We start from the raw sequence: 25,138 nt of genomic DNA, 5'->3' as shown, positions 1-25,138 counted from the left end.
GTAGTGCTCGTAGTGACGCAGTTTAGTGAAAATGTACCAGTTTATCTTTGTGCGCGAAGCCTCGGCGATGCATTCCGAAGACGTGCGTGCTTCCCATCGACAAAGTTCATCGCTTGTCATCGCTTGCCCACTGAAAGTGCCTCTGAGCGCATGTACGCAGTATTTGAGTGTTTTGTGCGCACCAAGGTGCTTGCGGATTACTTATGCTGGAGCCAGCAGCGATCGCAGAAGGATATCGTAACGACACCGCAGGAATCGCATTTTGGCAGGTGAGGGCTCTTGTGTGCGGCTATGAAATGAGACTTCGAACTGAGGAAGGTGGTGGAACTGTTGAGTGCGCAGTGCTTGTGATGAAGAAATGCCATTGCCCTGGGTCTAGAAGAGCGAGCGATTCTCGGACGCTGATCGTGTTTACGACGTTGTGGCTCCGATACATCACCGATGACGGAGCAGCCATCTCAAACGACTGCTGCGATACGCACTCCTCAGCATCGTCGTCACCCTCGGCGCATCGACGCCTTGCAAGCAGCTACAGTGACGTGCCGATAATTATTTACTGTGCGCTACGTCGCCACAATGCAGGCAATGAAACCGTGCTGTGGGGCCATCTCAGCCCGAGAAGCCAGCGACAGTCAACGCTTTGTTTTTGATAGTAGTGCGCAGTACATCACCGATGACAGTGTGTTGTGCGTGTTTTATGTCGGTGGTGAATATTGTTGATGCCTCTCAGCTCGGCACCGCGTCGCTGTTGCCGAAAGATAAGTTGGGCGTGGCCCAGCCTTGGTGGGTGCGCGCACTAGAGTTACATGCCTCGCGCGGGGCGTGACCTCTGGCTTTGATTGACAGGCGAACTCGTGCTAAACTCGTACATCGCGAAACCCCCTCCGAGTTCAGCTCGGGAACATGGCGGCGGCAGCAGCAGCCTGTGTTATTGCAGCCAGCGGCAGCAAGCGTCAGTATGACCGTCTGGACCCGTTCGCGTACAGTCTGTTTCACACTTAAGGGAAAAGTCGGAGCGCGTGGCATCGACGATACGGCGAGCGCTGGAGTCGCGCGGCGGAAGCAGCTCGCGCAGGCGCAGACGCTCTAGGGGCGGAGTCGTGATCTGCGTCGTCTGCTACGGCAGCGCGCGCTGGCCCCATTGTCGGGAAGAGTGCTACAGTCAGAGGCAGTGTGCGTATTCCATTGTTACTGCGGGAACTGAGCCGATATTCCTTATTAAGCGTTGTGCAACGCCAAACTCTGAGCTTTCATTGGCCACATTCGAGTTCTACGAACTTCTTTTGACGACAGGCTTCTTTCGTTCTTTCGAAAGGCCGGGGTACTTAGTGCGTGCACGTATATTTCTTCGCTGTGTGTGTTACCGTAACATGCCGCGATAAGAAAGGGACACCGAACTGTGCGCGCAACGTGCTCGGTCTTTATTTGGCGCGAAAGGAAAACAAAACACTCAATATATTGACTATGCGAGTCTAACACGATGAAACAAACGGATAAGAATAAAAGAATACTTGAGGTTAAGGCATTGAGCTGAAAGTGTTTCTTCTCGACAATAGTTCGTTACACAAGACAGGCAGATGACGCTGCATTGGCTTTTCAAGGTCATTTACATTTTATCTTCAGAAGTTTAAAGAGCGCCAAATCACCACAAAGTCGGCCTTCGTCAGCGAGGGGGACGTGCTGCGAATGAACACATGACTTACCGACTCAATTTGCAACTCACTGCCCTCCAGAATGAGCGCTGTCATCGCTGCCGCTGGGGACATGACGAGGTACTAAGTGATGTTCGGAGCGTGACGCGTGCATTTCCTTGTCGGCTGACAGAGCCTGTCTTGCGTAAAGAACTATTGTCGAGAAGAAACACTTTCAGCTCAATGCCTTAACCTAAAGTAGTCTTTTATTCTTATCCGTTTGTTTCATCGTGTTAGACTCGCATAGTCATTATAGTGAGCGTTCTGTTTTCCTTTCGCGCCAAATAAAGACCGAGCACGTTGCGCGCACAGTTCGGTGTCCCTTTCTTACCGCTGCGTGTTACGGTAACACACACAGCGAAGAAATATACGTGCACGCACTAAGTACCCCGACCTTTCGAAAGAACGAAAGAAGCATGTCGTCAAAAGAAGTTCGTCATAGAACTCGAATGTGGCCAATGAAAGCTCAGAGTTCGGCGTTGCACAACGCTTAATAAGGAATATCGGCTCAGTTCCCGCAGTAACAGCGGAATACGCACACAGCCTCTGACCGTAGCACTCTTCCTGACAATGGGGCCAGCGCGCGCCGCCGTAGCAGACGACGCAGATCACGACTCCGCACCTAGAGCGTCTGCGCCTGCGCGAGCTGCTTCCGCCGCGCGACTCCAGCGCTCGCTGCATCGCCGATGCCACGCGCTCCGAGTTTTCCCCTAAGTGTGAAACAGACTGTACATGACCGCCGTGGAGTTTCAGCGTCATCTTGGCCTGTCGAAGACATCAGTGCGCTGGCTGTGTGACGAGCTAGGCGAAGACTCTCGTCTGTGGAGACAGCGTGGCGGGCTTCATTCGCTCACCGTTGAAGAGCAAGTCCTCTGCGCCCTCCGTTTCTACGGGACTGGGGAGTTTTCAGGAAAGCGTCGGCGCCGAGCGTTACATTGGACGTCATCAAACTATTGCGAGCCTCTGTGTCAGAGATGTCTGATGCGCTTATTGATGCGGCGGTGCGGAAGCGGTGGCTGGCTTTCCCGAAGACTGCGGCTGAGCGGGCATTTATAAAAAAAAACGCTTCTTCGCGGAGACATTACGAACGTAGTCGGGTGTGTCGACGCAACGTACGTAGGAATTAAGGTGCCTTCAATGTCAGCGTTACTCTGATTAGCATTGTAGCAAAGTCTAGACGCACCATATTGCCAAATTTGTCACTTCTCTGTAGCCGACCTAAATTTTGTGTTTCCGACGTCACACATGCGGCAGCCTATAATACTGTCTTTTTCGCTGGTTGCTGACTTTTTACCGATTGTTCTACTTGTCTATCAAGGTGCCTTCAAAATGGCTCACTTTTTTGGGGAAAGAGGTTAATGAAGTATAAATAGATAGATGGATATCACAAATTGTGTGAAGTACCCTGTGAATGCTAATCTCATAAAGAACTTGCTTTTTTTTATGAGATTACTTAGTACTTAGTACAAGTTACTTAGTATGCATAATGCTGAATTTTGGTCATGCGTCATCTATCGGCCACACTATGAAACAGTAAGGCACTGCACAATTTGTTGCAGTGCGAGATGCGGATGTCGTGCCAAGCCGGTTGTGCCTATGCATTTATGGCAAAATGAAAATGCATTGAGAATCTTAGTGTGCTGGCTTGCATGAAGAAAATACTTCAGAGTGTTTGCTGTGTGCACTGTTGGTGCATGTGCCAGTGGTTCAGTGTATTTCTTTTGGGGGGGGGGGCAGCGTTGTTCTGTATGGACAAATCGTATATTTTCGTCTCATATAGGGCTCTAATTCTTCAGCAGTAGAACAATGCAGATCCAATGCTCTGCAGAACTCGGTGTGCGTGAAGATGTCGTGAACCACCAAGGCAAAATTACATATCGGGAGAAATGTGGTGCAGATGCCAATGAAAAGTGGGTCTTTAACCCGCCATCATAAAAATAAAGATTGCAGATTGAATAGACCTTTTGTACAGCTTTAGAGCAATGATTACACAAACTGACATACTCAAACGTGTAAAAGCTTGCCGCAATTCCAAAGTAGGATGAGTGATATGCAGCATATTTTGGCATTGAACATGTCTTGTAAATGCTATTTTTATTGTAAGCCTCAAGCCTCGCTGTCACGCCTTTCCCTCCGGCACTCCCTTTACTGAAACGCAGCACTGTCTTTCTATTGGTGTCATGATGATGATGGTAACGGCAGCAGTAAGGCTGGTTAATGCTTGCCCCTTTGATTCCTGCGAGTTGAGTGGTACAGAATATGGCACGTGCATACACCTGTGCAGCAGAATTTTATGCTTGTGGTGATTTGTTGGAAAGCCAATTCGTGTTGGGACATTTCAAAGATGTGCGCCATTGTGGCTTAATAACTAGATCATTGGTGAGGTTGAAGACTCGTTGTATCGGTATAGAAGCTTGAAGCTGAATTGCACCACAATTCGACGGGACACAAAGAAGAGAAATACACACAGCAGAACGCTCTGCTGGGTGTGTTATTCTTCTTTGTGTGCCGTCGAATTGTGCGGTCCAACTTCAAGTAGAGCATTGGGCCTCTTCGGTGCAGGACCGAGGAAGTGTAAGCTATTCGACACCATGCCAGTGCCTTGCCACACAATTATGGAAGTCTGAAGGTTTGCAAACAAAGCTTTGCTTTCAAACCCACCTGCTCATGTAATACAAGCACTGATTGAAAGAACCATCATACAAAAATAATGGTGAAATGAATCGCCTTTGAAAATTTGTATGTCGACACTAATGACATAATAGGTGCCACAGCAAACTCGACAGTTGTACTGGACAGAGCACTTTGTTTCCTATGTGAAGCACAAGCTTTCATTACATGCTGTGCAGATAACCAAGCTCAGTTTGTTTTAACGTGGTACACAGCATTCACTGTAATCTGTTTTTGATTCTAAAGTGCCAAACACCACCTCTTTTTCAAGGATGTCATGGGAATATTTGGTGAGAACTGTTTACAGCCCCTCATAATAGAAGTGTGGCCAGCCAGCTTTGCTTGGGTGCCTTTATAGATTTCTGTTCCTGATCATTGTGTGCTATCAAGTTGCTAAAGTCTATGCAACCAGTGCAAGGCATTACGTGATTCTATGGTCAGATATAACTTTAGGAGGCCGCAGAATCTGCACTTCAACGGCAGGTGAACACAAGCCTGCACCAATGGGCACACACTCTACACTGACGTCGTGCCGCTGGACGCACTAATACCCGCTCTTTAGAGAGGGACTATGTGGAGGCAATCGGCTGCTGCGCTTTGGTCATCTGGGCGGGGCCTCTCCTGTCTTGTGAAGTTGTATCCGACTAGAGGATGCCGCTTTTCATACAACACAAAAGGACAAAGTGTACAATTATTTGGCCTATGAAATGGATACATCACAAGTGAGCTATGCATGCGCTTAAGCTGTGTGAAAATTAGTACATGCAAATATATGACATTGTTAAAGAATATGTGGTATCGAACATGCATGTAATGGCACGTTTAAATCGGGGAGTGTTGCATTCATGTGCACAGTCTATAGGTGATAGCTTTATTAAGGTCATGCCGTTTCCTGTCTTTTCATTGTGAAATACACACACCGTTCACCTTGTGGCTAATCAACACCCACTGTATTCTTGCACATAGAAAGAACAAACAGCACAATGACGTATATGCTGCATTAGTGTCTTTTTCATTTACACGGTCCAGGTTGTCTTATGTGTTTGCCCATTTTGAAGAGACATAAAGTGCATGTTACAAGTGTCCCAATATGCACAGCACAATGTTTACTGCAATAATTTTATTCATGCTCTTGAATAATAAACAAAATAATAAACTGAAAGCTCCTTTATAAGGTGTGTTCTGGGGTCTCGACTGGAAAGCAGTGAGTGCACTGATCCTACTGTTGCAGAGCAGCCCTCTGGACCTTGCCACACTCTCAAGAGCATGTGCCTGGCGCTCGCCTACTGCCACCGGGCGGTTGAGTGCCTCCAGCAGCAGAATGTTTTGCTGCAAAAAAAGTGGATTGTTGGAATGAATCAACGACATATAAACCATTATTTACAAATAAAAATGCTCATTGCACTATTGGTACTAACTGCCCTTGACTGTGGAAGCCTTTAGTGTATGCATGATAAAACAATTTGTCGGGACAACATTGCTTTATTTTTCATAATGGGTTGTATTTTTCAGAGCCAATTGTAATGTTTATTAGTGTGCCAACAGCTGACGTGTCCCCGAACCTTCACGAGTCTCTACTGTCAGCACCACAAACTTATTTTTGTTCACTGCGAAATCAATGGCGCTCCCTACAATCCCGTCTTATGCGAGCTGATTGCATCCTATGCCTACAAACATCATATTTTTGTCCCATTACGCAATTTTCTACCATCCTCGGCTGCAGTTCTCTCTTCTTGACATCCATTCTGTCACGCTTATGTAATCACCTGTTATAAATTGACAACAAGTGATTGAAGATGTGCATGGCCTGCCCACCGATTCCATTTTTTTTTTTTAAATCTCAACTAGCATATCAGTTGCCACGGTTTACTACGCCACTGTCTTCCTGCCTTAATGCTGCCTCCAACAATTTTTGTTACTTCGCTTTCTGCACAGTCCTCGACTTCTCAAGTTTCTTTGTTAACCTCCAGGTTTATGTCCCATATTGCATAACCGGTAGAATGCAACGATTCTAAACATTTTTCAAGGATATCGGTAACGTGGCGATCACAATTCGGTAATGCCTCCCATGTGCTGTTCAACCCATGAAATTTTTGTATAAGTTTCCTGCTTTATATCAGTACCTGCTATTGATATTTCACCTGGATAAAGATACTCTTCCATAGATTCTGCGGGCTGAATGTCACTGATGAACTTCTGTTATATCACGAAGTTAGTGAAGGTTACCTTTATCTTTTCCATATTTTCGCGGGCCCACGCACATGTAAAAGCACGAACACTCATTGGCTCTCAATGCCTTTTTTAAACTGCAGGACATTCAGTTCGTTACTACGAAAGTGACTTAATCCGTGCACTATTATTATGCTAAATATGAAACAGTAGAAATATACTTATCTGCAGTTTGTCGATGCCTCCGTCACTGTGTTGGTTGCGAGATCCATCGTCGGCACCACCTCCTTGTCGCATCGTAGCTATATCGGCTGTCTTCCTTTTGCACACACTATGCAATATTCGTGACGCTCGCAGTCACGCAGAGTGGAGGAACTCGGCGCACTCACAGAAGCAGCACCGGATAAGTTGTTTGTTCAGGATTGTGCCGTGAACAGTAAGTACGCGTTGCGATCTCTAAAATCGCCTAAGCTATTCGCAGTCTTTCGGGGTGCACGGAAAGATTGCTCACGGAGGAACAGAACTATCCAAGAAATAGTGGTCATCGTCGAGCCTGATCACTACGTCGCGCACTGCAAGCTCGTTGTACGAGTTTGTTTACACTGGGCCTCTTCGATGTTTAGCCGCCATGCTCACCCGATGAATGTATGTGATGACGCCACCACAGCGTTCCCTCGTGGTATAATGCGAAGCGTACTAAATTACAAATTAGTCGAATACACATTCAGTGTACATCTTGTAAGCTTTAAAATGCTTTTAAACCACGTTAAACTAACTAATAATATTGTATTAAATGCATTTGTTTTATAACTCGCTTGTGCGTGTAATGCACTCGGTGGAACGACAAACAAGTGAAAGAAGGCGCGACCATGCACCGACGGTATGATCACGTGAGCCCCAGTTTGTCGACCGCCCAGAAGGCAACGCCCAAGGAATGATAGCCACCCAGAGTGAATCGAGATAAACCAATGAAACTGGAGGCTTCTCGAAAGATAAACTGTGTCTCGGTACCATTTGTGCTTTCATCTTGGGGTGTCGCCAGAGCTCGTGAAGATCCCGAGTTTCGCCAAACTCGGCGCATCCTGCATAGCACCCCTGAGCTGTGTTGTTGGTGCAGTTTACCCAGAATGCATTTGGCCCTGGCGTTCCTTCTGCCCTTGTTGTACACAGGATGAATATGCCTAGGTATGGGTTCTACAACTAATTGCGCCTCCACCTCCTTGGGTATTTTGAACTTAGAGACGTCTCCTCCTCGAGGCAGTATTCCGACTTCATCTAGAATTTTACACCCTGCCTTAGTATTGGAGAGTCTTGCAATTCGTGACATCGAATGTGCCTCAATGAGCTCATCTATAGTGTTATGAATTCCTAACTTGTTGAGGAGTTCGGTACTCGTTCCGTGCGGGAGTCCCAGAGCCCTTTTGAGTCCGGAGCGTATAAGTGCGTTTAGCTTAGCCTTCCCTCCTTTCCCCCAGTTCAGGTATGATGCAATGTACGTCACATGACTGATAAAAAATGCATGATATGCTCTGATGAGATTGTCCTCCTTGAGGCCTGCATTTCAGTTTGAGACCCTGCCCAGGAGCTTTAAAGTACTGTTGGCCTGACCTGCGAAACGGTTCAGGGCCGTAGCGTTACAGCTCCTTGCGTCAATGAGAAGACCCAGAATTTTTAGTTGCTCTACCCTGGGTATGACCCGTCCTGTGTTGTCTGTGATTTTTATTGGCAGAGTTTCTAAAGGCACAAGGTTTCTAACACCTTGTCTCCCCTGTCTAAAGAGCAGCAGCTCAGATGTACTAGGTGATAGCCTGAGTCCGGTGCCCTTAAGGAAGGATTCTGTGGTGTCTACCGCTGCCTGTAGTGTCTGCTCTAGTGCTGCGAGTGACCCCCTTGGGACCCATACTGTGATATCGTCAGCGTATATGACGTGCCCCAAGCTCGGGATTTAGGACAATTCCTCCGAGAGCCTGTGCATGACAATGTTAAAGAGGAGTGGGGACAATACTGAACCTTGTGGTGTGCCGTTGTTGCCTAAATTGTGTGGACCGCCTATGACTATACCGAGTTTGACCCAAGCTGTCCCATTATCTAGAAAGGACCTCACATAATGGTAAAAATTGCTTCCCAGGTTCAAGGCTGAGATTTCATGTAGGATATGTTTATGTGCAACCGTATCAAATGCTTTGTTAAGATCCAGACCCAGGAGGCCCTTTACGTCCATGCTAGGGTCGTCAATAATAGCCCGTTTGATCATGAGCATGGCGTCCTGTGTGGATATTGCCTTCCGAAAGCGTATGAGATTGTGCCTGAAAAGCTGCTGGTTTTCTATGTTTTCTATTATCCTGTTATGAATAGCATGTTCGGCTACTTTGCCAATACACGATGTACGTGATATGGGCCTGAGGTTCTCCTTTGTTAGTGGTTTCGGTATAAACGTCACCTTGGCCTCCCTCCATTCCGGTGGGACAGTGCCGGATCTCCAGTGACTATTAATTTTGACCGTGATTATGTCTATGGCATCATCGTCTAGGTTTCGCAAAAGTTTATTTGTGATGCCATCCGGACCCGCGGCAGATCTCCCATTTCAATTAAAAAGTACATGCCTTATCTCGGCTGCAGTGAAGTCACTGTCCAAGTCCGGTTGCCATATTCCGGAGTAAGGTTCGCTTATTTCTTCTTCGTTTTCATATTCATTTTTAGGTGGCAGGTACATGTGTGCGAGGTCGTCTGCGACCTCTCTTGCTATCCGCCCTATAGTTATCTGTTTATTGACGAGTCTGTTTATGGCGAGGTTTGTAGTACCTCTGGAGAGCTTGTCATTAAGTAGGCTCTTCAATAGATTCCATTTGCCTCCTCTGCGCAATCTACCGTCTGTTTTCTGAGCAAGTTTCGTCTCATTGTTGACGTGAAAGTTGAGCCGCGTATGTTTCGACATCACGATTAACTTGGGCGACCTTGGCTCTAAGTCTTCTATTGAGTCTGTGACTCTTCCATCTGGTTAGAAGGGAATTTTTCGCTTCCAGCATGTGAGCTAGCTTGGAGTTTGTTTTTGGGACTTCGATTTCTGTTGAGACTGCTTTAGTAGATTTCTTAATCGTTGCCTTTATTTGATGTAAAAGCTCCTCATAAGATTCGTCATCTATGCTGGTTTCCTTACGCAACCTACGGAAAAGATCCCAGTCCACGTACTCATATTTCCTTAGTGGTGGTAGTTGCGTCTGTAAGATGACTTCAATTATGCAGTGATCACTTCCTAAATTCTCCTGCAGATTGTCCCATGAGCCTTCAATTCCCCGAAGGAATGTAAGATCGAGGGTTGTATCTCTGGTAGTGGAGGTACCAGTTCTCGTGGGGAAGTTAGCATCTGTAATAAGAGCAAATTTTAATTCCCTTGCAGTGGTTGCTAAATTAGTACCCTTGACGCTCTGATGACCATGTCCCCATTCTTTGTTAGGAGCGTTGAAGTCCCCAGCCACTACGAGTGGGGCTGTATCTGCCTTACTGGAAATGCGGCCCAAGAGGGTCTCAAAATCCCTTTTCCTATCTTGCGGAGAGCTATAAACGTTAGCTATATACACGTTAGCTGCTTTTTTGTTCTTCAGGATGAGTTCGATCATTTGTGCTTCTAGACCAACCTTGTACTTGGGAAGCTCGTGAGTTTCATAGGAGGTACCCTTTCGAACCAAAGTCGCTATTCCCCTACCCCCTGGAATGGTCAAGGTTTCGGAGTTGTAACCCGGTAGAGAGATATCCTCCTCAGCTAGTGTTTCCTGTACGAGAATAACGTGCGGCTTAACTTTGGCCGATCTAATGAGCTGCTGCAGGGGAGCCTTGCGCCTTCGGAACCTCGCACAATTCCACTGCCATATTTTAATGTTATTGTTGTCGTTTGAAGCCATTATGATACCACTGGTTGACTACCCGATCCCCTGGAGTCCGTGCTCGGGCTACCGTTTGTGCCTCCGTGGACTGCCGATGCAGCCGCTGCGCTTGCCTTTGCCTTAACTTTGGGCCTTTCTAGTTGACCCACTCGAGCATCTAGATTAGTGATGAGCTGGAGCTCATCACTAATCTAGATGCTTGATGATTTTCGCCAGAGCCGCGTCTATTGTGGATAACGTTGCGGCTATTCTGACTTTTTTGTGTTTGGGGGGTGCCTCACTCTCTCTCATCTCCTCTGCCTCAGAGGTTTCTAAATCTTCCTCCTCTGTTTCGCTAATGGGAGCGGGGTGGGGGGCTTTACGTTTAGGTTTGCCGGCCAAGGGTTTTGGAGCCGTTTTCTCAATCTGACTACGGGGTGCTTCGGACCTTTCTTTAAAGGATTTGAAAGCCTCCCTGAGCTCAGACAGTTCTTGCTTTAATTTCCGATTTTCTGATTCTCATGCCAATATTCGGGGATTTGACTCACGTTCCGGCTGTGCCCTACCATTAGTACTCCTAGACCTTGCCCTTGTCGGTTGTCCTGGTTGCCCAAGGCCTCCGTTCTTGACTCGAATAGCCCAGGTTGCTCTTGAGGTCGACTGTGAACGGGACCTCGATCTTGCCTCAGGTCTTCGGGGTTACGGGTCAGCACCAGAAGATTCTCCAGAGCTGGGTTGTCCTCTGGATCGAGAACGCCCCCTGGAGCGGGAGCGCCCTCGTGAGCTGGAGCGTCCTCTCGTGCGAGAACGCAAGTTGGCGTCATTTTCTTGCATGACCCCTTTGCGCTGGGAATTGTCGCTGCCTTCAATGTCGTCGGCCACCTGTGTACAGCGTGCTTGCTGTCGTTGGCGCCTTCGACGCCTTTGCCTCACAATATAAGGCATCTGGAATCTTCGACTGCATTTTCGGTCCCCAGTTGGGTGTGCGCCACCGCAAATAGCGCACTTGGGATCGCAATGATGATCTTCAGGTGGGAAAGTGATTCCGCAGCCCCTACACTTTCTAACACTTGCCGGATTGGGACACACGTCGGATCTATGTCCGATTTCACCACAGCCGTAGCACACATCTATCTGGCGTGGCTAGAGATAACAGGGCATGAGTACGTTACCACAAATAACGTGGTTTGGCACTCTTTGTCCTTGAAAAAGTGCTACCACCGTTGTAGTTTGCTTGATCCGACGTACCTCGACGAGGCCCGGATTTCGGTGATTGACGAAAAGGGTTTTCAGTTCCGCGTCGCTAATGTCCAGGTCGATACCGCGAACAACACCCTTACATGTATCTTCTCCTGCTGCGGTGTGGGCCGCCACTTCGAAGGGTCCATCCCTCGTATGGATCTTGCGTACCTTGGCGTAAGCTCTTGCGTTTTCTTCCCGCGGAGTCGATACCACCAAGATGTTTTGACAGCCGTTTGGACAGTACGTGTCCTCCGTCGTGTCTTCCGGCGCTAAGGCTGCTGCCATGGCCAGCACTCTGGAGAGATGTACCAGGCTGAAGTTTTTATCGTCGAGGCCGCCACGTGGGCGGACAATTATCTTGATGTGATCCCTCGGTAGCCTCGGGACGCTAGAGGCGGTAGCGACGCGCTTAAGCGCGTTATGCGAGGTGGCCGTGCAGCGACTTCGGCATGCGTTAGGCGCATGCCGAAATTTATTCAATCATGCTTCGCTCACCCAAACTTACAACAAAGCAGGAAAGCCCGCCGAGTCAAGCCTAGTCTCCCGCAAATTAAAGCTTTCCTTAATGACGTGGGGGCAACGCCTAGTTAGAGCCAACGGTAAGCTAGTAATGGCAATAGCTCGTTTCTCTGTTTACGGATGGGCGGAATGAAGGGGCAAGAATTTTTTCTCTGCGCGGGGTTGGTAAATCCAACAAACATAGTTTTCATGAAGGGGCAGATAAAGGTCTAAAAATTGAAGCTTGTCAAATGTAGGAAGCTCATGGGTAAACTTGAGCCCTTGTGCGAGCCCTTTAAAAGCGTCTAATTCGTCCTTAACGCACTCTGTGTAGGCACAGTTCTGTTGCTTGTTCAAGACAATCAGAAAGGCATCTACATACCTAAAGATCTGCATGTTGCAAATCTGTAAATGTTGCATAACGCATGCTCCACCCATGACCCTGTACATATACCATTCCTCTGCACAAACAGCTCATCTTCAAAAGAAATGAACATTGCCCCAAGATAAAATTCTAAAAGAGCTATAGAGCTTTCTACCGGAACTTCAGCCTTGTTCTGAAATAACACATCCACATTTTTGTCAATACACGAGCGCACAGCAATGAAGAGCTCCCTGTGAGGTATAGAGTGAAACAGGTCTTCACTATCAATCGAAAAGAAATAACCGATATAACGACTGTCCTCAAAGATTACAATTATGTCACCAGAATTTTTTACTAAGAACGGGTCACCTAATGCAACACTGTTAAACATCAACAAATACTGACTGACCAGTACCTGCCAAGAATTATTTTCGCTGACTATGCATCTGAACGGCATCTTAGGTTTGGGAGTTTCGGCGTTAAAAAACACAAAGATTACTGCCTTTGCGCTCACTTATGCTGTTTGCTAAACTAGGCAAGCCGTGATCGTTGCGCAGAAGAGCCTGAGCTTTTACCTTGGGGGCTGAGAGCTGCACACTTCTGCAATTCTTCCGTACAGCTTCCGCAGCCCTGATGTGTCCTTTTTTCATGAACACAAGCCGCTGGAGATAAAGGAGGTAAGGGGCAGCATGAGCCACCAGAGTGACCTCATGTTGACCCTCATGTTACGCACGCTTGGTCCGCCTGGCAACCACGTGGACGGTCGCATCTGCGGCGCCAAAGGGAGGTCGGGTACTCTGAACAAATGGCCCGGAAAGCAAGCTTGCCTGTTTAAACTCCTATAACACTGGTTATGCTCAAAGGTGTGTCGCATTGTAGAGCCCCTAGCTTAGGAGCATTATTGAGATTGAGGCGAGAACACTGCCTCATAAACTTCGCTGTATATCGCTTCCAACAGGGTACGTTGGACCTGCGGCATTTTTTGTGTTTGCTTCGCTTCTGTATGTTTATATCTCTCACTCTCTGTAATACACTTCAGTTGGAATTCAGCGCGATTTTAATGCGTTCTTTTTCCGTCTGACTTCCGCTGTTTGTTTTATTATGTCGTCTGTCAAGCGTAGTTAACGAAATTTTAGCACACTTGTTAGCGGACCTCGCGAGCGGTGGCTGGTCCCCGACGGCATAAGGTACTCGGGGATAGACTGCTATTTAAGCGCGCATGATACCATGATTCAGTTACTTATTAGCTACATAAACAGGTGATATCTTAGGTATGCCGTATTAGTGACCTTAATATCGAGTGACCTTAGTGATCTGTAGTGATCTGGTTGTATTAGTAGTCCGGTATTATCAAGCTGAAACTCGACACCGAGATATGAATTCGGCATCGCATTTTTTCATTATACATATTTTGCTAATTTCTTTTTACTTTCAGGCCTTCTACTGCTACGCTTATTGAATTATTCTTGCTCAAACATACATTTAATGGACAACACACACCGATGTAACGGTTCCTAAAGAATCATCGAGCTCTGGCCCACACTTAGAACATAAATACCCGTGCTAGACCATGAGTTATCCCGCTGTTCTACGTTCCTGATGCAATATTTTGCATAGCGCTCGCCCAGGCAGCAACTTGAATCGGTGCTTGGTCGCTTATATTCACCACAGCTTCCTTCACAGGTCCTCACCTCCTTCACTGACGGCAGATAAGGACACGTTGGTACTTGTGAGCTTCTCCTTATCAACATTTCTAGCAACATTTTTTATACCGTCTTTAGACTGTCGGTACTAGAACCTACCAAAAGTCAATTGAAGTCCTACCAACTGTCTTTATACATCCTAACAACGCTCTAGTAACACCCCAGAAACAATTGGCCACCAGCTTCCAATAAAAATGTGTTCATAGGATGTCTTTCAACTTCCTACCAACTTCATATCAACATTTGTCTTTATACAGCCTAGCAACATTCTCTCATGAGAGGAATATTCATAAATCTTCCGCCAACTTTCCACCAACCACCTATTAACATTATTCCAATTGAAAAATGTTTGTAAACTTTCTGCGAACTTCCTACCATTCCCCTATTAACAGTCCTCCTTTATACACCATATTAACATTCCTACATTTGAAGAATGTTTGCAAACGTTCTGCCAACTTCCTACCAATCAGCTTTTAACATCAGTCTTTATAAACCCTAGTAACATCATGTGAACAATTGGTCAACGTGCTTCAATTGAAGCATGTTCATAAATGGTCTAAAACATTGTAGTCAGAGTCAACCAACACAACTCTTCAGGCTCTGAGGTAACATTGTGCCAATACTTTACTTACACGTCCGTATGAACTTGCTAGTGCCATTTTTCTAGCCCCTAGTAGCATTTGTCCTAAATACGACCTAGTAGCATAGTGTAAACGTTTGTGAGTATGTATGAACAGGTTAGTAAAAGCAATGTGCCACCTAGAAGGTGGATTTACATGGGAAACAAATGCAAGTTTGCACAAAAAGAACTTTATTCACAGAATAATATTAACAGAAACCTATGTGAAAGGTAAGAAAGAAATTAATAATGATAACATATAAAGATGACTTCCTTGATTACAGCATGGCAGCTGTGGCATAATCTCAGCAAGCATCGATGATAACTTTTTTTTTCATTCAGAGCTGCTGTCTTCGAGAGTGCTTGAAGAGTGAGCCCTGCGCAGAATCAAGATGGTCAGCGTTAAGATCATGTTCAGGTTAGCACATGACATATATAGAACAGCTTTATAGCAAGGTTATCATACCAGTTCACTTCAATGCTAGAATTATAGGCGTCATCCCTATTACTTGCAAAGGAAATGGCAAAGATGGGGCACATTTTGCGATGCATATCCTTTATAGCATTATGTTTACTACGTGCTCATAAAATTGTGAAAGTGTGCAAGTTCATTTCCGCAAAAGAGGAAACAGCCTAAAACTTAGAACGACAGAAAGCTCAGCTAGTTGGTAAGGACTCGTTATGGAAAAAAGGTTAGGCGTGCTGACAGGACCCAAGGGAAGTGGACAATACGAACGCCGTTCGTGTTCTCCACTTTTCTTGGTTCCTGTCAGCACGCCTCACCTTTTTTGCATAATCAACCTAAAGCTATTATTATTGCCCCAAACTTGTGGCTTGATTAATTTCAGTTTCCGAAAATGTTTTCTTAGCCAGTTTTCTGCATAAATAATTTACTCACCCAAAAAGGTAAATACATGGCTTATTCATGGGAAAATTTGTAGCGCACACGATAGAGAAGGACGCAGAGATGGTGGACACACGAGCGCTTACTCACAACTGTTCATTTTTAGACAGACACAGAACATAAAAACGCCAGCTAGCGGCACCGAGCATGTGCAAAACGAGTCATCAATTTTTATATAAACAGATTACAAAGCTTGTAGCAGTATTCAAGAATAAATTCCTTGTCAGTGATAGCAACCAATGGCTGACTGATGCATGTTTAAGCACGCTTTATTATATGGAGCGCTTCTAAAATTTTACGTGTTCGTTTATTTTTATTTGAAAACAATATATCAGTGTCAAAAAATATCAGTTAACAATGACATAGGTTGCAGTGGTTATACAAGCGCGAATGACTTTCTTTCCCATTCGCACTTGTCTGACCAGTGCCACCTATGTCACTGTTAACCGTGAAACTATACGCTCAATATTTCACTACCTCGCATTCGGTACAGCCAGAGCAGAAAAGAGCGAAGAGTGAGTTCATGCTCGAACAATGTTTACCACACAATAAGTCATCGCGACACGCTGTGGAAACGTATTGTTTGTACGCTTCGTTTTTATAGCAAGTTCAAGCGAACCGCATGAAGCGGGATAGCTCAAAAATGTAACAAAATCGTTCTTAAATGATCTACCATGATTACAGTTCACGCTATAATAACCTGCCAAAGTGCGGCATAGGAAACTTATATCAAAATAACATCAATATAATATGTTTATGAAGAATGATTGAAAAGAAGGCACTTTTCATTATAATTTGGAGACAGAAACTTCAGCGCAGTGCTCTCTTGAGGAAGAGCTGTTCGCTACATTGGAGGGTGCAGTTTAAAACACGGACAGTGCCAATATTAAATCACTTCACACGACACGGCATCGCAGCTGGCAGAGAAGTTGCATCACGTAATCACGTAAGTTGCACATCACGTAACGAAGAAAGCGCCGTGGTCTTCGCAAGTACGTTGCTGGCTGGCTTGCATCGATGAGTCGGCCAAGCCACAACACAGCATAAGTATAAACAGCAGCAAAGTAGCCATATTGCAGCTACAATACACGACCAAACGCCTACATCGCTCCGACTGTACCACGCCCGTGTCGCAAAAGAACTGATGGCGATGGCCTCTTTCCTTGCCACGACTCGGACCACTGTCAAATTTGCGCGCATGCGCGAGAGAGGCATGTGAGATTCTGTCCATCCAGCCGCTTCACCTTGACCACAGCCGAACTAAAGCCCTTCTTTACGCCGAGCCATGCAACCCCCCCCCCCCCCCCCCGCTAGCTTGCGAAGGTTGACTGACACACGTTCATTGCCCCTCGGTGAGAGGCGTGGCGTGCCTTTTTGTGCGCATCCCCTTCTGCGAACTGCGCTCAGAGGGAAGAGTTCAGTTCGCATCAGAAGGGGACGGCCGAGGTCATAAAAGAACCTGACAAGAGAGCCGGTTTAATTTTCTTGTGGATTTAGGGGCTGTATAATTTTGTCCTTCGAAACAATTATGGTTCTGAAAACCGACTTGTTTCTCCAGATGTGTTAAATATAGAAAAATAAGATAATAAAGGGCAAGATTGTGGTTATACTGTTTAGCGCAAAAACATCCTTTAGCACTTGCCGCTTTCAAAGGCAACAATTTGCTTCATGGTGCCCAGCGCAAAATACTGCTGAAATCTATTGTAGTAGTGCTTTTATAAGATAGATCGCCAAACCATGGCGGCGATGACGCTACCAGTTTTCAGACGCCCGAAGCACGGCAAAAACATGGACTTTGATATACTGGCTCTTGGTACCCGGAATGCTATTATTACGGATGTCGTGTAAGGGCAACTCACAACGCTGTCAGAGCTAAGAATTTTATCGCTATGTTAAAAGCGAATGCACTGAACATTAAGCGTGCATAATTATCCATTTTCGGTCTATTTGCTCACACAGCAAGCAACCATCGCCTAAAAGCTGATCAGTTGACATAGTTAACTTGCCTTTGGTTTGATGCAGCGTCCTATTAGTTTCATGGGTAGAAGGCGTCTGTAGGAGGCAGGGAAGAAAGCGTGCGAATAGGAACGTGAACAAAGATACATTTTTTTTTTACAGTAACAATAATTTCATTCTTTTTTTCACAAGAAGGTGTTACTTGCAAAGAGTTCAGCTTTTCCTTGAATTCCACCTGTGCGCGTTCTCAGGTAAACACTCGCTCTCACTCAGCAGCAGCTGTATTTTGCAGCCTTTTGGATATTTGAGCAGCAACGTTCCAGCGGCGCGTTACTCTGAGTTTCAGCTCTGTTTCTTTTTTGAACAAATGTCGTGACGCTACTGCGCATATATGTTCCAGCTTAGGTCGTACTGTTTATATCGCGGAGTGCACTGACCTGATTATCTCGTTGCAAAGCTAATTGGTTGCCTCGCCGTAGCAGTGCGTGGCAAGGGCCCACTTGCGCTCGAGCCGCACGCAACACCACCCGCCTGCGCACACGCATGTGTTCGGGTGAAAATTTGCAGACTGTTGCACATATTTCGCATTACACTGCATGTGCGAGCCCAGTGTGTGTCATAATTTGTGAACTATAGAGTGCGAAATGTGCAGTTTTCACCACGACTGCACGAGTGCGGAAAAAGGACGCTGTTGTAGCTGAAGCGTAAATCAACCTTTATTTAACCAGCCCTAAGGCCGGTAGGAGGCTGTGTAACTGGTGCGCGGCCTGCACAGTACTCTGCTATCACGTCGGTCAGGTGGTGTAGTGCAAGCAACTTTTCTCGAAGTGTGCTGACGTCACCGCACGCTCACGTAGTCGAGTACAACCTTTAAAAAGATCACTTCTAAGAGTTAACGAACATATTTCTTTAAGCATTTTAGTGGCACTCCGTCAACAATTCGCCACCGACTTGGAGTGGAACTGTGATTTAAAACAAAGAGCTTGATTCCTGAGTATGTAATATGTCGGCATGAATGTGGGTTAGAAAAATTTATTAAAAACTCTCAAGTTACTTCTCATCGTAAAAGTTTTTTGGCAAGCAGTACGAGCTGTTGATGTACTGAGGATACATGTCCTTCAGAAAAAAATATTTTGGTAATATATAACAAAGATTTTTTAATACAAATGTAACGAGCCTTTCGACGGAGTACTAAACTTGTTATTTACACAAACGCTGGAAGAAGATATGTTAACGGTGTACTTAAAATACTCTTTACACAAAAGTAAGAAGGAAGTCTTTTAACGGTGTACTTAAAATATTCTTTATAAAAAAGTAAGAACGAACTATTTTAACGGTGTACTTAAAACATTATGTATACAAAAGTAAGACGGAAGTCTTTTGACGGTGTACTTAAAACATTCCTTATACAAAAGTAAGAAGGAAGTCCTTTAACGGTGCATTTGAAAGAGTCTTTATAGAAAAGAAGGAAGTCTTTTAACAGTGTAGTTGAAACATTCTCTATACAAAAATAAGGACGAAGCCTTTTAACGGTGTATTTAATATTTTATTTCTACAAAAGTAAGAAAGATGTATTTTTTTATAATGGGAACAGCGCGAACAAGACCACGACGGAGTGAAAGGATACAGGACGAGCTTCGTCTTGTTCGCGCTGTTCCCATTATGAATGTATACCAACTCGCCCAACTTCCCGCTTTAGTAAAGAAAGAAGTATTTTGACAGTGTGTGAACAAATGTTACTAGAATGTAAATGTAAATAGACAGTCAGCAAAGTAAATAGAAAGTACGTAGAAGTTCTCAATAATGTTAATAGGCATTTTTGTAAGGGCTAGATCTTGATATGTGACGAAGAATTTAGGTTCTTTATGTCATTGTTGTCTTTTATTACTGTCCACAATTGCCTCTATCATACGCAGTTGCTTTCCTGTAATGACTAACCTGTGCGGAAAATTGTGGCTAAAAAATACTGCTCATTCGAAGTAGGAAAATTTGCAGCTAAGCCAGGACCAACGCTCGAAAAGTAAGATGATAGGCCCCGATGCTTTTCAAATTCCACTGAAATATTGAGTGTGAGCCAGAACAACCAACAGTCCTCCTTGTGATTCTCTACATCCTGTCTTCGCCTTTTATATAAAATGGGAGGATATTTTCAAATAATCATGGGATAGCGATTGATACGCGTAAAAGTTTAGTCACCTAACTGGTAATTTCCTCCTTGCTGCTTACCATAAAAACGACTCATTCGCGATCCATGGTCTGGGTCTTATATTTGTGGTGCAGAAACATAGGAAGGCCGGCAATGTATGGCTCGTGCATTAATTGAACAAATTGTCGAAATTGAAAGGGAATGAGGTCATCTATACAAGCAGAGCACGAAGCTACAAACGAAAGCCTTCCTCTATCTTGCAAGCTTCCGCAGAAGTGATTTGGCATATTTTCTGGAAATAGATGCTACGGCGATGCAGTAAGACATAACATTCGGTCTCGGCATGTGACTGTCTCATGCAGGCAAGTTTCTTGCTGTCAGTTGTGGGCTTCACCAACGTGGTAGGCCGCGTGGTCATCGGCGCTGCATCTGATCGGCTGGGTGCGTACCGCATATGGCTCTTCATCTGCTGCGTCATGGTGTGCGGCCTCTCCACGGTGCTCAGCGTGCTATCCCGCACCTATACCGAGCTGCAAGTATATGCTGCCACATACGGCGTCGCTGGAGGTGGCTTCATCACGCTTAGCTCGGTGGTCGTGGTCGACATGGTGGGTCTGGACCGGCTCACCAACGCCTACGGGCTCTGCCTTCTCTGTCTGGGCGTCGCAGCATTAGTTGGGCCACCGCTAAACGGTAAGCGCATCTTCGACGAAACACATGCTACCACGCTGTCACTCAGCAGGTAAGCATAGTGAACCGCCTAACTAAATGAAAAGGCTTCCCCTTTGCTTCGAAGGTAGATAAAATGCACGCTATGAGAGCCGGACGTCACGCATACGGTCGCATCTTTGTCCCGCTCGCTGCACAGGAGCACATAAGACAACTGATCCCGGCACTCTTACCGAGGTAAACTGCTATGTGGTCGTCACATCTGTTTATCACTTGATATACTGCAAATGAAATATGTAAGAAACCATATATCCTGTTTGGCTCCTGCCTGCTAAAGTACCGACTGTATACATGACGCTTGGTACTTTCTCAGATGGTCAGCAATATTTTTCCTTAGTATTCCTTGCTACTGCAAAAGCTCAACACAATTTATTATGCATTCAAAATCTGGAATGTAGGTGGAAACATGTATAAGTGCTAGATGGAGTGTATTAAATGTCTTGATAAGATAGGTGTTATTTTTGTTGCCGGGGAATGCACTGGTGCTGCTAGAATGGTTTATTCATTCAAGTGCATGAGATTAGATGCAGTGGTGCCGTTGCTTACCGGCACAGTTTATCAGAAGTAATACACTGATGGTTACAAGTTAGCAGAGATGTGATGGGGATTATCAAAGCACGGGCAATCGCACCGCCCGCCCTTAGTAAATTATATAAAGTTGCAAGGGTCCTCCCTGTCGAGGGAGCGGGTCATCATTCGCAGCCGCTCTAGGGCATGATGGAATAATTAATATTATTAAAATAATATTATAATAATATATAATAACATATATTATATTATATATAAATAAAACTAATATAATATTTAATTATAAATAATATTGTTTTGTAATATTTACAGCAATAATAATTATTGTAAATACGATATTCTAAACTCCCAAAATCCCCGCAACATATTGGTCAGAGGTGCGGGGTACGACGGCTGGAAACGGAGCTCCGCAGTGAACGCCGCATCACCATCCCCACCATGGATGACGGTGAGCACTTGGGATCAACATCGTTGCCGCCTCCTGCGTCACCGTCGCATGCTACGTCGCTGTCACCTTCGGTTGTCGTTGCGCAAACCAAGGCTCCTGGAACATTCTGTGGGACATTTGGCGCCGACGTTGAAGAGTAGCTGGACATGTAACAGATAGGACCCTACGATTATGCTAGCTAACCTGTTGTTCTACCTAAGAGGCACGGCAAAGGTGTGGTACGAATACCACGAAGAGGAGCTAACCAGCTAGAACCAATGCAAAGAGAAATTGACAGAGTTGTTTGGCAAACCAGCCGGCCGTAGGATGCCGCAAAGCAAGAACTGACCTCCCGTGTCCAATCCCCCACGGAGTCCCATGTCCCGTACATCCAGGACGTGCTGGCACCTTGTCGTAAAGCTGATCACGACATGACAGCAGTTGAGAAGGTCGGGCACGTGCTTAAGGGCAGTGTTCACGACGCGTTTAATCTGCTCATGTGCAAGAGCTGCTCTACAGTTGATGCGATCATTAAAGATTGCCGACAATTCGAGAAGGCCAATAGCCGACGCGTCTTGCAACCATTTGCCAGACTTCCCAATACTGCCGCAACGTTGACGTGTGAAGATGAACCCGCACAGCAGCATGCGTCGCCATCAGATGACGTGGTGTGAATCGTTAGACTTGAACTGGAAGCGATCGCGCCCACAGCTTTCTGTTCGCGTAGACGTGATGCTACCGCATTTTCAGTTCCCCTCCTGCAAGTCATCGTTCACCAGGAACTTGAAAACATTGGTTTACAGTCTGTGTGTGCTGTCGCCAATCCCAGAGCTAACGAATGCTCTTCTACTATTTTCGCTCCACCCCGACGCTTCTCTCCACATTACCGCAGCCCGACTGAGTGGAGAACTGCGGACGAACAGCCGATATGTTTCACGTGACACCGTATTGGTCATGTCACCCGATACTGTCGCAACACGTGGCCCTCAACATCCCCCACGCCGACCAACCTGAGCAGTTTTGATGGAAATTCCCGCAATGTTGCGCCCACCGACAAGTCTAACAGCATCGAGAAATCTGCTCGGCACACGTAGTACAGCCGCTCACCATCACCGCGCGGACACCAGCCTCATTCACCGCAAGAACGTCGCCCATCTTCCCGTTCGCAGCAGCCATGTCACCATTCGTCCCCTTTGGCATTTGGTCGCACTATTTAGGAAAACTAGGAAACGCAGCCCACGGAGGTGGTGCTGCATTGCCGACTACTGCAGCAAATTCTCTGTGTGTGCGCACAAGAAGTGTAATTGATGCTAAAATAGACGGCGTACCTGTCCATGCACTCGTGGACACTGGAGCCCATGTGTCTGTGATGAGTGCCAGCCTACATAGACGTTTAAAATATCAAAGGTTAAGCCCAGGATGCGAAGCATACTAGAGTAGAAGTACTCCCAGATACACTCGCAACTTCATTCTTTACCTCGGACTCTGTGGAGGAACAGTGCTATTTAGCCGCGTACTGTGCACGTCGCTTGGCAAGCCGAACTTCTCGTTCTTCGGCCGTTTCCGTGGCTCTTTGTAACTTGCGCTTTGCGGTCTGACGAGCGGCCCTTTCCTTTCCCGCCATCGCGCTATACAACTGGCCTCGACGAGAGCGCGCCGCTCTTTTATACAGCTGTTATGACGCCAGTGCCCTAGCGGGAGGAACGGGAGTTAGGCCGCAGCACGGGCTGTGCGACCGCAGGCGAGCGCAAGAGTTGAGCCAGGCTTGCAGCTGTTGTGACGTCAGTGCCCTAGCGGGAGGAGCGGGAGTTAGGCCGCAGTACCATCTGGCGACCGCAGGCGAGCACACGAGCTGAGACCCGGCTATGTAGCTACGCGGCCGCAAGCGAGCGCACGAGTTGAGCCTCCGCTTTTGCAGCTGTTATGACGTCATATGGTAGCTACGCGGCCACGCGCGGCGCAGCAAGGAAGAGCATGGCTGTGAGGCTAGAATGCTTCGCATAAAAGGTCCTCACCCCAGCATTTGCCCTAGTGTTTCATGTGGCTGACGCCGGCATGCTGGTTGTTCTTGGAATGCGTACTGCGCGTTTGAGTACAGCCGTCCACCCTAATTCTGTTCTCTTTGCTACGATCGACAACTGCCCTCACGATGTTATCCTTGCATTGTACTTTTTATCCATTCATTCTGCTCTCATCGGCTGCGCGACCGGCGTTCTTCAATTAGAACTGCCTCAATTCGCCGATGCTCGGAGGACCACCCCACCGCACTTGTGCTCACCTCATGATGTGAGTCTATCACCCGAGGCAGTTACTTACGTCTCTTTGACCGCCCAGCCAGAGGTTCCTGATGGTGAATATGTGCTTCGCCCCATCATCGACGTGTTTTTAACCGGAACGTTGCTGTTTCACATACTCTGGTCATGGTTACTAATAACGACCTCGTTCTGCCACTTCTGAATTTCAGCCTGTGCCCTCAAATGATTCCGGCCTGCATGTTCTTGGCCAGCGTTTCTAGTGGTTCCGAATTGAATATTGAGAGTCTGAATGCGGACAGTGGTTTATTATCACCAATTACAACCCACAGCTCTGGTTTCATAGTGGATGACTTCGCGAAAATTATTGCACTTCACCTCACCTCTGCACAGGCCACGGATATACGACTCCTGCTTGAATTGTACAGTGACATCTTTGATTTCGGCAACAGGCCTTTAGGTCAAAGATTTGTTGTTTAGCACCATATAACTGCTGGAGACGCGAATCCTATTTGTTGGCGTCCCTATCGTGTAGCGCATACTGAATGTCGAGTCATTTAATCAGAAGTGGACGAAATGCTCCTCAAAGGGGTCATCGAGCCATAAGCCAGGGCTTCGCCTGTCATCCTTGTGAAAAGGAAAGATGGTGCCTGGCGTTCTTGAGTTGATTATCGTCACTTAGACATAATCACGCGAAAAGACGCCTACTCACTACCACGCATCGATGACGCCTTGGACTCCTTGCACGGAGCTAAATACTTCTCGTACACCGATCTTCGATCTGGCAACTGGCAGATTTCAGTTGATGAAATCGACCGCGAGAAGGCGTCTTTCATCACGCAGGATGGTTTATATCAGTTCAAAGTCATGTCCTTTGGCCAATGCAATGCTCCTGTAACATTTGAATGTATGATGGACTCTCTTCTGAGAGGCTACAAATGGACCACCTGTCTCTGTTACCTTGAAGACGTTATTGTTTTTTACCCACGTTTGGCAGCCACATTACCCGTCTCTCTGCAATTCTTGCGACCTTCCGAAAAGCTGGTCTTCAACTGAACTCCAGGAAGTGTTAATTCGGGCGCCGTCAGATAACCGTGTTGCGACACCTGGTTGACTCATCCGGTGTTCAACCAGACCCCGAAAAAGTTCGCGCCGTACGCAGTTTCCCTGTGCCACGTTCTCCTTCTGACGTGCACTGCTTCGTCGGCCTGTGTTCTTACTTTCACCGTTTCATCAAAATCTTCGCCGACGTTGCCGGGCCCTTGACAAATCTTCTCAAGAAGAACACGCCATTCCCATGGGTCCCGGAGCAGGCTCACGCGTTCGCCGCTCTCATCGGGTTTCTGACCACCTATCCCATACTTGCCCACTTTTATCCAT

The 25,138-nt window shown here is 46.4% G+C and overlaps 1 protein-coding gene across 1 annotated transcript in view; it reads left to right on the top strand.

The window, feature by feature from the left end:
- LOC126539837 (monocarboxylate transporter 13-like) overlaps positions 1–25,138 on the top strand; it is a 465,405-nt gene that overhangs the window by 345,049 nt on the left and 95,218 nt on the right. Inside the window, exon 7 of the mRNA XM_072286220.1 lies at positions 20,185–20,515. Within this exon, the coding sequence (XP_072142321.1) occupies positions 20,185–20,515 (331 nt within the window). The remainder of the gene's footprint in view (positions 1–20,184; positions 20,516–25,138) is intronic.

This window comes from Dermacentor andersoni, chromosome 2 (assembly GCF_023375885.2).
Source record: "Dermacentor andersoni chromosome 2, qqDerAnde1_hic_scaffold, whole genome shotgun sequence".
Lineage (NCBI taxonomy): Eukaryota > Metazoa > Arthropoda > Arachnida > Ixodida > Ixodidae > Dermacentor > Dermacentor andersoni.
Note: the sequence above shows the minus strand (reverse complement) of the source record. Positions and strands in the feature narration are given on the sequence as shown.